Source organism: Falco punctatus, assembly GCF_963210335.1.
Source record: "Falco punctatus genome assembly, chromosome: 8".
Classification (NCBI taxonomy): Eukaryota; Metazoa; Chordata; class Aves; order Falconiformes; family Falconidae; genus Falco; species Falco punctatus.
In genome coordinates, this window is record NC_137588.1 from 43,148,359 (window position 1) to 43,162,603 (window position 14,245).

Consider the following 14,245-nt stretch of genomic DNA (forward strand, 5'->3'; position numbering starts at 1 on the left):
AGAGCTCATGCAAAGCTGCCCGCTTCTGAAGCCTCCATCTTTCCAAGGCTGAGATGCCTGCAGGGTTTCTGCTCACACCCACATTACTGGGGCGGAAGGAGTGAGCAAGGAGCCATCCTGTGCAGGACACGAACCTGGACCTTCAGGGGCTCGTAAGCTGGCTCTTCTCCTGCGCTACCAGGTTTGTACCGATGACTCTTGTGAATTCCTGCTGGAATTGGTTTACCTGGTAACAAGAAAATGAAGAATTACCTCTTTCACTTTTAGACCCAAATCCTCCCCTGAGCAGCTGCTCATGAACACCTCTCCCCTTGCAAAAGCACTTGGCATTTTGCCGGTGTGCCAAGCCCCATGCCTGCCACCGAGTCAGCATGCAGCCGTCAGGGCACAGCACCCACACCCAAAAGTGCCATCTGGCTCATGGGGCGAGCTGCTCCTCCTTCCACGTGTGCTGGAAAAGGGCATCTCCAACGAAGCAGGAATTTCTCAGGCTGCTGGAAGTACAGCGTTTTGCTCTCTGGGGTGATGGCCGCCCGACGTGGCCCTGGCCAGGGGATGGCAGCCGATGCTTGCGGACGAGCCGCAAGCTGTGGCTGTGGCGCGAGGGACCCGCTCCACAGCCACCACTCACCTTACAGCAACCTGAACCTGCACTTCATGGCCAGCACCAGACCTGGCTGTTAAAGCTTCCTGGAAATGTGCAGTTACCAAAAATTGAGAGCGCACTTACGATCCCACTGTCTGCTGCAGAAGGACTCAACTCACAAGTAATTGCTTTAATACAGTAGTCTTTTCCAGGAAAAAAAAAAAAAAAGCCCACAGCATCCTTCAAAAGCCATGGAAGTCTTGGTACCCTTGGGCAGCAGCGTGGTGGATTTACTTTTGACATGCCTTAAACTGGAACAAAGCCTGAATTAAATCCCGAGGTTGTGGTTACGTCAAAGGCCTTGTCAAGCAAGCAGACTTCAGAATTGAAGCACTCCATGTGAGTGGGTCTTGCTCAGAGCTACACCACTGCAAACCTAAATAACTGCAAGAGTGGGATGCAGGGACGCTGGTACGAGAGGGAGCTCAGTCAGAGTTCACATCAGCAGAGGTGCAGGAGCAATGCAACAAGGCCAAGAGCAGGCTCCGCTCCCTGCGGCTGACGCCCTTACCGGAGGAAGGTTGCTCCCAGCATGGGAGAGGAGCTGCTGTTTCCCAGACAGGGAGGCACGAGGGTGCGAGGAATGCTCTGCTTCAGCTCCGGTGCCTACTAGCAGTTCATCTCCTTTACTAGAATAAGGGTCCCTCGTAGCCATACCCAGAAGCTGGGTTTTTTGTGCACTACCATGTCCGCTGTACACCGGGAGGAGCACGAGCAAGGAGGAACAGCAAGGCAGAGCCCATGCACCGTCGCTGCTGTGCTGGCTGCCCCTCCAGGCACCACTTACTCCCCGATTTGCAGCACACTGGCTGGGAGCAGCGACAGCAAGCCGAGGAAGCGGTGGCCAGCAGGCACTTGCCCCTTCCCAGTCTCGGCCGAGACCTGAGAGCCCCAGGCTCGGAGGCAGCACCCCCTGCCCAGTGCGCCCGCAGCTGGGCAAGGGGCTGGGGGCACGCGCTGCTGGGAGAGCTCTGGCTCGTGTTTGAAACCTCCAATGGCTACAAGCTACCCGAAACAGCCCTCACCCTTCTTCCCCGCACAAAATGAACACATTAAAAAGTATATATAGTTTTACACTTCAAAGGAACACAATGGCAGAGTGTGCTTAATTTATTAAAATTGCCACCTCTTTCTGAAAGTATACTGGTATGTAAAATATGCATACAAAATACAACATTTAAACAAACTATTTACACCCAGGGCAGCTGCAGTATCAAGAGATAACTTTAGCAATAATTCTAAAAATAACTTGCAGTGTACACTAGATTAGGTGTTTCACAATATGAAGGTAGAATTTTAGCGTTGTACTGCTACACTAAGTTCTAACACATAGCAGTACTTCCGGATAAAATACTGATGCTTCTTTAAAAAACAGACAACTCAAACTGGTTTGACAAAACACTACACATTTATCTTTGGGGACTGAAAACCACAGCAATTTAGACACAAAGGTAATAGCTACATTCAAAATACATTCAGTCTATTCATGCCAAAAATACATTCAGTATAAGTTATGACTTATTGCACATTTCTTATATTCTGTAGAAATATATCGTACCTCTTAATGCTTATTTCTCGTACATTCATAAATTGTGCTGCCTGTTAAAAGAGAACACGGACGTCATTCCCTAAAAGCTTCACAGAGTCTGGGGTATCACAGCACGTAGGGATGATCCCTGCCACAGTGTTCGGAACCGCAGATACACTGCGTGCACTGCCCGAGCTCAGAGCATCCCGACTCACAGGAGGAGACCGACACCCATGCACGGTGGCACAGGGCTCTACCCCCAGGCCACGGACAGCTTTACAAAACCGACACTAAACCACAGTAGGAATTTTTTGAGCCAGAACCTTTATCAACACGCACAACAAACAGGAAAGCACTGGTGCATCCGTATCTGCATCCCACACACAACATGACAGAGCATATTCCCACCCGTCCTCACAACAAAACCCACTGCACGGGTGGGAGCCCTGCAGAAGCACTACCTACCACAGACAAAAGTCCTGGTGCTAAATGTGACCACGTAGCAGGTGAGGCAGTTCACAAGACACCATCCTCAACCACAATGAATGAAACACAAAAACTGCCTTCCCATTAGCGAGGATGTGCTGGGGTCACCCCTGAGCCCATCAACTGCCACAGGAGATCCAGGCACACAGGAACCGCAAGAAGATCTTGCTCCATTCCATGTTAAGAGCCACTGTAGGGACTAGACGTCTTTCTAAACAGACTTATTTGTAATTCCTGAATCTATTACCAAAAAAAAAAAAAAGTGACATAATGGTGACTAAAATATTACAGGATTCATTACAGGGTTACATGAGGGAATGGTCATGGTTAAGTGCAAATTACTGTAAAAGTAGCGAAGTGCAAATGAGATTACAGTTTTAATTTCTCAAGGGGTCTTTCAGGGGAGCAGTTAAGGAAACAAAAAAATAATTACGTGCTAGAGAAAACGTTAATCAACTTTCCCTTTCAGTTCGTATTCCATGCATTAAGTTTTAGACCATTATTAGAAGCAAATCAAAAAAATTAGTAACTCCCCTAAACCAGAAGCATCAAGTAGGAGAGGCTAAATGTGGTGACTGGTCTTGAGCATCCTTGAGCTTGAAAACTTTTACAAGCTCAAGAATTTGTGCTTTAAATGAAGATTAGCAGAAACATTAGTAACCTCTCTCAAGAAATTTAAGCCTCCCTAAAACTGCAAAGTGTCTCAGCATAACCACTGTTCTGAATCTTGAACAGGACAAATGCTGAGGGAAAAGGCCACTAAAACAAGAGTGTTTGGGTTTTTCTTAAAAGGAGTGCACAGTTTACAAACACCTTAAAGCCCAGTACAACACCCGCCCCTTGGCTCAGTTATGTTTAACTCTAGTTTGCCAAAATGTACGTTTACCTCTCAACAACCAAAGAAAAAAGAAAACCAGTGCAAAAATACGGAGCTAAGCAACAAGCTAGGGCAAACAGATGGTAACGTCTCATGCCATGAGACATGCACAGAAAAGATTTAAAGTGTTCCCAGGGCTGGAGCTGTGACCTGTGAGAGGTGCAGCCAAGTCAGACCAGCGTCTGCCTGTGCAGAGCATCCCCCCTCGCACACCTCCCCAGCCTGGCAGCAAAACAGGGTCATCTTCAAATTCCAGCATTGTTCAACGATTTTCAGAGAGAAAAACTGAAAAAAACATAGCCTAAATACCCACCACCACATAAGACTGACCAAACAGATAGGAAAAAGCAACTTTTACAAAATTTTACAATGAAAAAAAACCAACCCACACTAAAAAAGTTACTGATGGTGGTTATGCTGGTGTCTGAAGCAAGATTACACCACAAAAAGCAAGGGGAGCAGGCCGTACCCCAGGGCTGACTGCCAAAAAGCCGCAGAGGAACACAGGCTTGCGCCAGTGAGCTCCCCCTGCACATCCCACTCCATTTCATTACACCATGGTGTAAATAAAAATGAGGCATGCTGCAGCATGAGGCCACTGTAACAGCTTCATGAGCCTTGCAAAGGCGAGGACCACAGTTATTTCAGTAGACACAGCAGGCACAGACCGCACCTTGGCACCTGGAGCGGAGCAGGGCTTCAAGGAACACCTGAGCGCAGCACCGGATCCGCAGCCAGCGGCGGGCACTACATCCCTGATCATCACGTCACTGCCACAGTTTACTCAGTAAACCCTCCTGTAAACATTTCCTAGCTCTACCCTGACAGCACCTCACCAAAAAATCCGCATTTTTTTAATTTCACAGCGTGACTTTAGCACAGTTCCTGACCCAGAGTAGCTTCTGCACAGATACCAAATCCCTCCACTGTGCAACACAATTCACAGGGGAGGAATCCCCTGGAACAGCTATCATGTATGCTTCAAGGGCATAGATACCTTCAAAGGGCAATATAGATAAAAAGTGCATAGAACTGAACTTAAAATGGAAGGAAGATCCCTAGGGAGAATTCTGATCACTCCCCCTCATGAAGCTGATCACAGGTAGCCCACACTGGCAGGTCACCTTGTAGACAAGACCATCACTTCCACAGGTTTCACTCTCCAATATGTCCTCCTTGTTGTTAACTGCTCCAAATGACTGGGTTTAATGCATATTTTAATGCACTACTCTGGCTGTTCACAATAACTTGATTCTTTTTTTCTCAGGAGAGGAGCTAACTGCATCTGTAAGTGCCAGGAGTTCTAGAAAGACGGACCGTTTCCTTTTGGGCACCTGCCCGAGTGCTAAAGCAATTCTGAAAAGTTCACTTCACCTGCACTGTTTAAACAGTTTCAAAGAAACCATTCTAATCCTATTTCAAATTACTTTTACTCTACTATCATTGATTTCAGACACCTTATTCTGCAAAGAATCCAAGAAGAGTTGATTCCGATGGATAAGACATTTCCTTTTCCCACTTAAAAAAAATACTAAAATCTTTGATCACTCCTTTTTAACATAAGGGGCTTTTTCAAGTTATGTTTTACAAGAATAAATACTGGATCTTATGTTTGCAATTCTTTTGATACTCAAGTCAGCATCACGCCTTGGATCATGCAGTTGCAACAGTTACCCCTCAAGCAGTCTAGAAAGTATATGTCTGTTGAGCTCTCTGGTGTAGTTTATGCAGCTGAAGCACATAAGAATTAATCTATAAGACTGCTTTGATTATATCTCAGAAAGCATACTGGAGAAAAACCTACTAGTAATCTAGTAGAAATATTCTCCACCACTCAGCTAACAGACCATGCAAAGACTTGCACTATTTAACATAAGCATGAGTGACTAAAATTTACGCAAACAGGCAAATTGCACTAGAGCTGATTTACGGGGCAATTAGCATCCTTAAGGAGTCCGTAACATCCTCAAGTCCATGGTCAGGATGAAATACAGAGTACTGATACTACCAACTGTCCCACTCAGTAAAAGTTTAACCCATTCTTCCATGTAAAATCCCCAATTCAAGGTGCTTCATGATCTTAAATACTGTAATTAACTCACAGCTTACTTCCACAGAGCTGTGTATTACACTGAATTTTTGCAAAGCTTTGCTATTCTGGAAACATCTCTGGGCTCAATCGTCATGGACCACCTGGATTTAGAAGCATTTAAAGAACTGTATTATTATGAAATGTATAGTTTTGGCTATTAAAAATATTAGAATACTATATTCAAATGTGTGGACCACAGAGTGGGGCAAAATTCATAAAATGTCAGAACATCAGTGAATTTTGAAAAAACACCTTGCTTTTGATAGCTTGCATTATTATGGAAATATGATTAGAGATGTTAATGCTTTTCACCAGCCTGGTGCTAGTACAGAAATCCATACGAAACCTCTGAACAGGTTGTATTGGCTTCGCGCAGGGACATCAGTGCTTCAAATTTACATCTCAACAGGTCCCTAGGCTGTGACAGACAACAGCAACAGCGATCCCAGTCCAGAGCGCAGGTACGTTTGAAACATCCAGTGCCAAAAGCTAGGGCAGTAGAAAGCACATGAACCCCCCAAAGCCCGGGCAGCGCTCCAGCACACGCCTCAGCAGGAGCTCTGCCCGCCCAGCCGCGCTCCTCGCTTGTGTGGGCACCCCCAAACCCCTCCGACGCAGCGAGGTGGGCTGCGCCGTACGTCACTGCAGCGAGAAGTTAACCCTTCTGCCGGGTTTCACATATTTTCCAAGAATTAATACTGTTAAAGCCTCCCCCTAAAACATCAAAAGGCACTAAAAAGATGTGACCCAGTGACAGGTTGGCAAGATGTCATTCAAAAATACATACGTTCTCATTTTAGGTAGAATTTCTCCTATGTATCTATCAGGAAAAGCTCCATTATTTTCCCTACTAACCATCAAAAAGAAAAACTGTCCCTTCATCGTTATGTTCAATGAACAAATGAACACAGTAAAGTAACTCCAAACCCTAACTATAGTACTGTATATGAAATCAAGACGATAAAAATAAAAATTAATAAAAACCTGACTAGATGCTTTTGTTCACAATATACACGCCTAGTGGAATTCTCACCATTTTTATTTGCCTAGACAATGATAAATATAGTATTTTAAAATGCATTTTACTGGCAGACCCTTTCTCAGATTCCTGCATAAAGGTATGGAACAAGCTGGATTAAATTTGGTCTTTTACTCAGGTTTGAGGATAAAACTTTGGTTTCTCTTGCAAACAGGCTTTAACCAATACCAGCTATTTCCAACAGCAAAAGGTATTTTTATGCTGTTGTGGTGTTCTAAGCTCCTTTCTGCGATTAGCCTAGCGCCTAACTAGCTTCAGAAAACCAAAGCAAGTCATTGACATGCTGCGGGAAACATGAACTGCCAAAACTGTCAAAAGCTGCCGCTTCCAGCAGCCAGATACAAAGTGAGATGCCAGTGCTCTGGTTTGGGCACTTATATATTGAACCACGTTATCTGAGGTAGACCAAAAAGAAAAATAATTATCACATGTTAAAAGATGAACAGAAGGATTCATTCCCCTTTCTTTCTCCAAGGAGCTCCGTCAGGCTTTGGAGTCCTCCTGCACACAGAGCTGTGAAATCGTCTTCTTGACGCGCAGCGCGGTGAGCCGTGCGGCACCGTTGGCGTACCAGCACTCACGCATTATCCTGCCCATCACTCGCAGCGCCTGCAAATCAGAAATTAAAAGAACAGGTCAAGAGTAAAACTGTTACCTCTTGCTTTTCTTTTTTTGAAGCACAATACCGGGAGATAGAACACAGCGCTCTCCAAGGGTTCTGCTGCTGCAATATGAATTAAGAGCTGCGTTGGAGAGAGTTCAGCGCTTGGTGCTAAGAAGAGTTTTCTCTGTATTGGTCTGGGAGCTGAAAAAGAGCTAGACATCTGAAACACACTTAAATTCAGAAGAGACTGGGCACCAAGGCCCCTTTGTCTCACTGAAAAAGTCTGTGTTAATTTCAACAGGCTCTGTAATAAAATGGAAAACTGGTTTTACCTCACAGCTTTGCCACTGGTTTGGAATACTTGGTCTCAGCTTCTGCTCACAAACTACCCTTCTCATATCTTCTATCGAAGGATCAGAAGGCACAACATCGTAGTAAGGCAACTGGTATTCCTCAGTGATTCCTAGGAAAGATTTATGGTCTAGGTAACACAAAATCCAAAGTAGTGCTCCAGAATAAACTCTAATTGCTTTTACAGGCGATGAGGGAGAACAGAGGAACACCTGGGGCCACTGTGAACAACTGCTCCACAACAGCCTTCTGCCACCACATACCGCCAAGACAACCGAGAGCACTTTCGTTTTATTTAAGCTAAAAGTGGTCTGGATGGCAAAATGAAATGGCCAGAAACCTCACCTCCAACGGAGCACCTTCGGGCTATCTCCCAGTATACTAGCCCCAGAGAGTACATGTCCGCACGCTTGAAGGACTCGAAGATGCTCATGTTCATCACATCATCCAGTATCTCAGGCGCCATGTACCTTGAGAGCACACAAAGGTCAGTCCACATCGATGGCTGTGCCACTGCGTGCCGAGGCCAGGCAGCAGCCAGTCTGACTGGGAAAAAGGGAAAAGGGACACTCCTTTTGACAGTGATTCTGAGTGAAAGCAAGAGACTCGGCCTGGGTGGTAAATGTAACGCTGAGAAAGTCTGAGGCAGCGCTTCACACTGCGCAGCGCAAGCACTCGTATTGAAATAAGCCATCTCAAACCTCATCGGCAGCCAGCAGAAACCGAGCACATCCTCTGTTAAAGGCACTTGTCTCCAGCTCGATGTTGCTGCTGCTCATTCATCACCCTCAGCTACCACCAGCTAGGCTGAGGCAGGCAGGCAGATGGGAAGAGCTGCGCCGCAGGTGCCTACACCCACGCACATCACCGTGAGTCCCCACGGCACCAGGAGCGATGGGGTGACAAGACACCTGATGCCTACGCCGCAGAGCCACGCTCTATCCAGGGCTAGCAACCACCTCCTGCACCCACCCTGCAGGGATGACGGGCTTTGGTCTGCTGCCAGCACTCAGCTGATGCCAAAAGCAGAGGGGGAAGTCACCAGTGGAGGAAAGGACCAAGAGCAGCCGTTGGCAGCCCCCCACCCACCTCCTCGTCCCCACCTTGGGGTTCTGGGGAATGTCGATGGTGTTCAGCACCGAGTCATGCTTCACTGCCAGGCCCAGGTCCGCAATGGCGCAGCTTTCGTTCCTCTTCACTAGGATGTTTTTAGATTTCAGGTCTCGGTGTGCAATTGCCGGCTTGCCTGTTCACAAAAGTGCCATCAATTTTGACAACAACAGTACGGATTTCAATGTGACAAGCAAGGAAGCAAAATCAGTTTTATTCAGCTTTGTTACTATACCCTGTAAAAAAACACCGAAGCCTATTTTGTACCAACAAAAGCTCTGCTAAATGCCATCAAAGAAAAAAAATCAAAACCTCGAGGGCGTTTTTGTTCCAATGTCTGTATTTCAGGGATAAAACACAAAAAGAGATAGTGTAAGCTCACCCGCCAAATTCATTTAGAAAATCCTTCATTAGAGCTCACCTTTAGCATCCCTCATGGGCATCCACATAAAGACATGGAAGGAGGCGCAGGCGGTGGGGAGATGATACTCCTCTTTATATTGCACCACACACGCTTACAAGCGTGTGTTTCTTGCAGTTTAAAATACTGTTTCTTGCAGTGTAACAGTCTGTAAAATGCTTTAATATACCACGTCACCCATAAACGTTTTTCCAAATAACTCCTCAAAATTCTCAAAGGGCAGGCAGGAGGGAAGCACTTGCCTTGCGTGCCGACGATCTCCATGTGCAGGTGCGCCAGGCCGCTGGCCACAGACAGCGCCAGCTTGACCATGCCCTCCACCGTCACCGTGCCTCTGTTCAGGTAGTCGAAGAGGGACCCTTGCTCGTGGTACTCGGAGACAAGCCAGAGCTGAGTCCATGTCCCATTATCTACCCGGAGGAAGCAAGATTATTCAGCTTTATTAAAAAATATCAAAATAAATTAGCCAGGATAAGCCTTCCCCATTTTGCATCTGGCTCAGGCATGCCAATGAATAAGCTTGCCGGCCGCCCCACGGGAAAGGAGCAGAGGGCAGCTGCAGGGTCCCACTGGTGTTTCAGATGGGAGCAATGGCAGCAAAAGCAGTTCTGAGACAGACACGAGGGATTACACACGCAACTCACAGCATACCCTTGTTATCTGCTGCAATAAAGCCCAGGATGTTTTCATGTCTCAGCATCACCGTCTGATAAATCTCTGCCTCCCGAAACCAGGACCGTTCATCTCTGGAGGAGAAGATTTTCACAGCTACATCTTCCCCACACCATTTTCCACGCCAGACTTCACCAAATCGGCCTTTTCCTACAATTTCCTGCAGGACAATAGTCCTTGCGATTGTTCTTTGTACAAGCAGAGGTAAACCTAGTGTAAAGAGAAGAGATGGGTATTTGGCAAGTAGCTCAGGCATGATCTTTAAATCCCAGTGTGGGGCATTTTCCAGTGAGCTATACTCATGGCTTCGCTTTCAAACAGTACCGAGGGAAAATCCTCTCCCAACCATAATCTCCCCAAATCATACTTTCTAGTGTTACTTGCAGGATGACCGTGCATCGTGCCTGCCACGAGGTACAACGGACAGTCTCGGTGCTGAAGCCAGCTGGGCGCGATCCCTCCCTGCCACCGGCACCCTGCAGGCTGACCCGACCCGGCATCACGGTTTGGTGCATGCCAGAGCCAGCCTGGCACGTGGTAGTGTGCCAAAGGGTGCCACAGACACCCCCCCTTGCAATGAGGATAAGCTCCACACATTCCTTCAAGGGCCATAACCCAGTCTGGGTCACCACAGGAACCACAAACCCTTCAGGTAAGGAGGTAGAAACAGAAAAGGTCTAAAAATCTGGTGTGCACACTGTGGCCTGCCTGGCAAATAAACCCAGCTTTGCTATTCTGTTAACAAAGCGAGAAAGATTGGCTGTGCCCGATGTCTAAAAGGCCACCACAGATGCAATAACCATGTCACCGGCAACGCCAGGGCTGGCCCTCGGCCGCTCTAGTCCCTGCGACGGGCATTGTCTGCCGCGTCCTCAGCAGCCCCGGTTCTGCCACGGCACGGCACGGCACGGCACGGCTGCCAGCCCTGCCCGCAACTGGCTCACTCCTCCCCTCCTGCTCTTCCAAGTCAACCACAACGCGGGTATGTTATTTCCCAGCAAAGCCAGGAGACCCATATGAGACAGGTACCTTTCTTTCCCCAAACCTTACCTCCCTAACCCCAAATAAACATTAAAAAAGTTTGTAAAAAATCAATTAGAAAAGCAAGCCTGAACTACTTAATTTGGTTTTGTTTTGCAATCAATTAGCTGATTGGTTCTGGCTGGAATTTCAAAAATTTAGAAAGAAAAATAAGAAAAATAAATAAGAAAAAAGAAAAAGCAAAAGAAAGGAGAGAGGAGAACGGGAGAAAGGAGAAAGAAAGAAAGAAGGAAGGAAAGAAAGGAGAAAACAACAAAATGAGAAAACAAAAGAAAAAAGCGAAAAGAAAGAAGAAAGAGAAGAAAGAGAGAAGAGAGAAGAAAGAGAAGAAAGAGAGAAGAAAAAAAAGAGAAAAAAAAAGAAAAAAAGAATATTATCATCACAGATTCATTTTGTTTTGCTAGCCCTAAACACCTGCCTTGTTTGCTTTGATACTGTATTTTGTTTGGGGGTTAAAACAATTTATTTTTTTTTTTGAACCAAGGCAACCTTGCTTTTAATAGAATAAAATAATCAACAGGAAAAATTCTAGTTTGAAGGCCAGCTTGCTCAAATGCACTGAAATTTCCCCTCTGGTCTCCCCGACAGAGCCCTGGCACCCTGCAGCTGCCAGCCTCGCCGGTGGGACGCACTGCGTGGCTGCAACGGGAGCGAACGCGCTGCTGGGTGCCACCAGGCTCCGCCTGCCTCCACTGCGGCCCTGCGCAAGCTAAGCCCTGATATTAGCTCAAGGATGTCACAAACAGTTAAAACTTCAGGGTAAATCAAGGCAAAGCCTACTCGCATCTGTGAAAAAACACTGGGGAAGTACAAGAAATTAATCCTGAAAGGTATGTAGTTCATGGGAAACAGAGTAAATGAAATTAAGCAGCACTTATACATTTCTCACTTATAAATAAATTAAGCCTGATCTACAAATTTTTCAAGTTCTAGTTACAGAAAGCTGGGCTGTATACACCAGACACGCCACCACCCTGGTGAGCTGGAATTTCTGCATTGCATCTATTTCATTTAACAACTTCCCAATAGCAATGGAGGCATCAGAGCAGATAGGGTATCAGAAACGGGAAAAATACTGAGAAGTGTTCTGCTCAGAACAAGAATTTGGAGTAACGTTATTGTGGCACCACTGTAAACATTCCAGGAGTGGCATACTGACTCACTCAGTTAAATTAGTGCCTTTTATTACCAGCTGTGCCACATCAGCCAGCAACCTTCTGTTTCACATCTGGAACTGACCTCTGAATTAGCTTTTTTAACTCTTCCTGTCAAACAAAAAAATTGAACTTTTGTGATTTGATGGAAAAGGAGCAAACGAAGCCCTATTGCCGCCGTAAGGTGTGGCCAAACACATCGGCACAAAACCTCCCTTGACATAAAACTTGTCACCAGTGTCCCCTGGCACCCCATGCCCAGCAGGAGACGTTCTTCATCACACTACAAGCAAGATGGCACGCTCGCCTTCGGTTTAAGCATCAAGAAAGCCTGCTGCGAAAGCTGCCTGCAAAGCAACCGCACACTGAGGCGAGGGTGGCGGGCAGGGCAGCCCCCACCTACCAGAGCCAGAGCCAGAGGTCGTCATGTCATAGATGAGATCCTTCAGTGTCTTCCTGGAGCTCACCAGGTTGCACTCAGAGAGGGGCTCCTCCACGTTGGGCTGCTTGGCCCTGCCGCGGGCGCAGCGCCGGCCCTGGCAGCTGCACGCCACCAGCACGGCTGCCAGGGACAGGACACACACCGGCACCGCCACCGTCACTGCCAGCACCACCGCTCCCGCGCCGGCTCTGCTGGGAGGCTCTGCTGCTTTGGAAGACACAAGGGAGAGCAGGGTGGAGGGAAAAAGACAGTAAGTGAAGGGCTGTGGAGTGACAACATGTTAAGATGTAATGATTTCCCACAGTCATCCTGACCGGGACCAGCAGCAGCGAGACAGACCACATTGCTTTAATTAGAGTCTTTCCCCCCACCACCACCTTTTTTGCAGGTAGCTTGGGCTCAGGTTGGCACTGTGACGGCCACCAAACATCACCATCTCAGATCATCCACCAGTAGCTGCTCAAGGAAGCACCACGGAGACATCCAGTGGTGCAGAGCTGGAGGGAAGGAGCCACACAGACCATCGCCATGCCTGCCCCCAGGAAAGCTCCTCGGACATGCTGACCCCTCCCTGCAGGGAAGTGTCCAGTCATGTCTCCACTCATCTGATACTAAACCTACAGACTTCTCGCAGCACAACGTGTCCTGGCCACCAGCTTCTCAAGCACTGGAAGAGGCTGCCCGGGGAGGTGGTGGAATCTCCATCCCTGGAGATGTTTAAAAAATATGTAGATGCAGCACTGAGAGACATGGTTTAGTGGTGGGCTTGGCAGTGCTGGGTTAATGGTTCGACATGATGATCTCAAGGGTCTTTTCCAACCCAAACAATTCTATGGTTCTATGGTTCTCCACGTAGACCCACCCCACCTCTCAGTACAAGCCCGCAAACACACGAAGGACATTTCCTTGCAATCCTATTTCCAAAACCACAGCTGGAACCCTACAGAGTATGCTGTTTTAATCTGTTTGCATTGGCAAAACACCATTTGTCTGCAGTCAACTGATCCCCCATCTCCCCACGGCAGAAGATCACGAGACAGGACCAGCAAGCTCACTGCAGGATCACGACCAAGATGTCACCCGCTGCAGAGGCTGCTCAGCGTGTCCACCACCCCCACAGCCAGCAACCTGCGTTTTGCACGCAGTAGCATGGGTGGCAGCTCCACATGCGGGTAACCTGCCTTCAGCAAGAGACACCCCGCTGGATCCACTGCCACTGGGCACAGCGCCCTTCCCACACTTGAAAGTTTGTGTATAAATTCCTCAGCGCGCTGTCCCTGCTGAAAATCCTTGGAAAAAACTTTCCTAACAACGCATATGGGAATACAAAGTTCTAGTAAATGGGCATTAAAAAGATTTCAAAAACAGAACACTTTTGGAACTTGTGTCCATGAAGCTGTATTTCACAAGGGTCAAGAAATGGGACTGTCTTTCATAATTTTCCATTTTAAAACTACAGGGGTAATAAAAAAAACCAAAACCCAAAACAACGTATCAAGAAGATATAGGAACATATTACTAAGGTGTTTATTTGCACACACACACAAATACCTTAATGCCAAAAAATTGTAAATAAGCTTAAAAAAAACCCTCAAAAGCAAAACCCAAAACAACCAAAAACCACCACCTCCCCTCCTAAAAATACAACAAAACAGAAACACAACCCCAAAACCCCCCTCACCAGAATCACGAGTACCAAACGGTGGATCTACATGCTACAGAAAATTTAAGAATCATGAACGCCACACCACGCAGTCATCCCTTTTAGCTGTTCTAGCAAGC

The 14,245-nt window shown here is 47.0% G+C and overlaps 1 protein-coding gene across 3 annotated transcripts in view; it reads right to left on the reverse strand.

Moving 5' to 3' along the window:
- Positions 1-626: 626 nt before the first annotated feature.
- ACVR1C (activin A receptor type 1C) overlaps positions 627-14,245 on the reverse strand; it is a 51,412-nt gene continuing 37,793 nt past the window's right edge. The window contains exons 3-9 of one of the 3 annotated variants that reach the window (XM_080398684.1): positions 12,425-12,667; positions 9,806-10,036; positions 9,397-9,564; positions 8,713-8,869; positions 7,969-8,165; positions 7,605-7,735; positions 627-7,277 (exon numbers count right to left, since the gene is read on the reverse strand). In XM_080398684.1, coding sequence (XP_080254810.1) covers positions 7,152-7,277; positions 7,605-7,735; positions 7,969-8,165; positions 8,713-8,869; positions 9,397-9,564; positions 9,806-10,036; positions 12,425-12,667 — 1,253 coding nt within the window. In that variant the 3' untranslated portion in view covers positions 627-7,151. Of the gene's footprint in view, positions 7,278-7,604; positions 7,736-7,968; positions 8,166-8,712; positions 8,870-9,396; positions 9,565-9,805; positions 10,037-12,424; positions 12,671-14,245 lie in introns of all 3 variants that reach the window. The other 2 variants (XM_080398685.1, XM_080398683.1) reach the window with 2 other exon arrangements.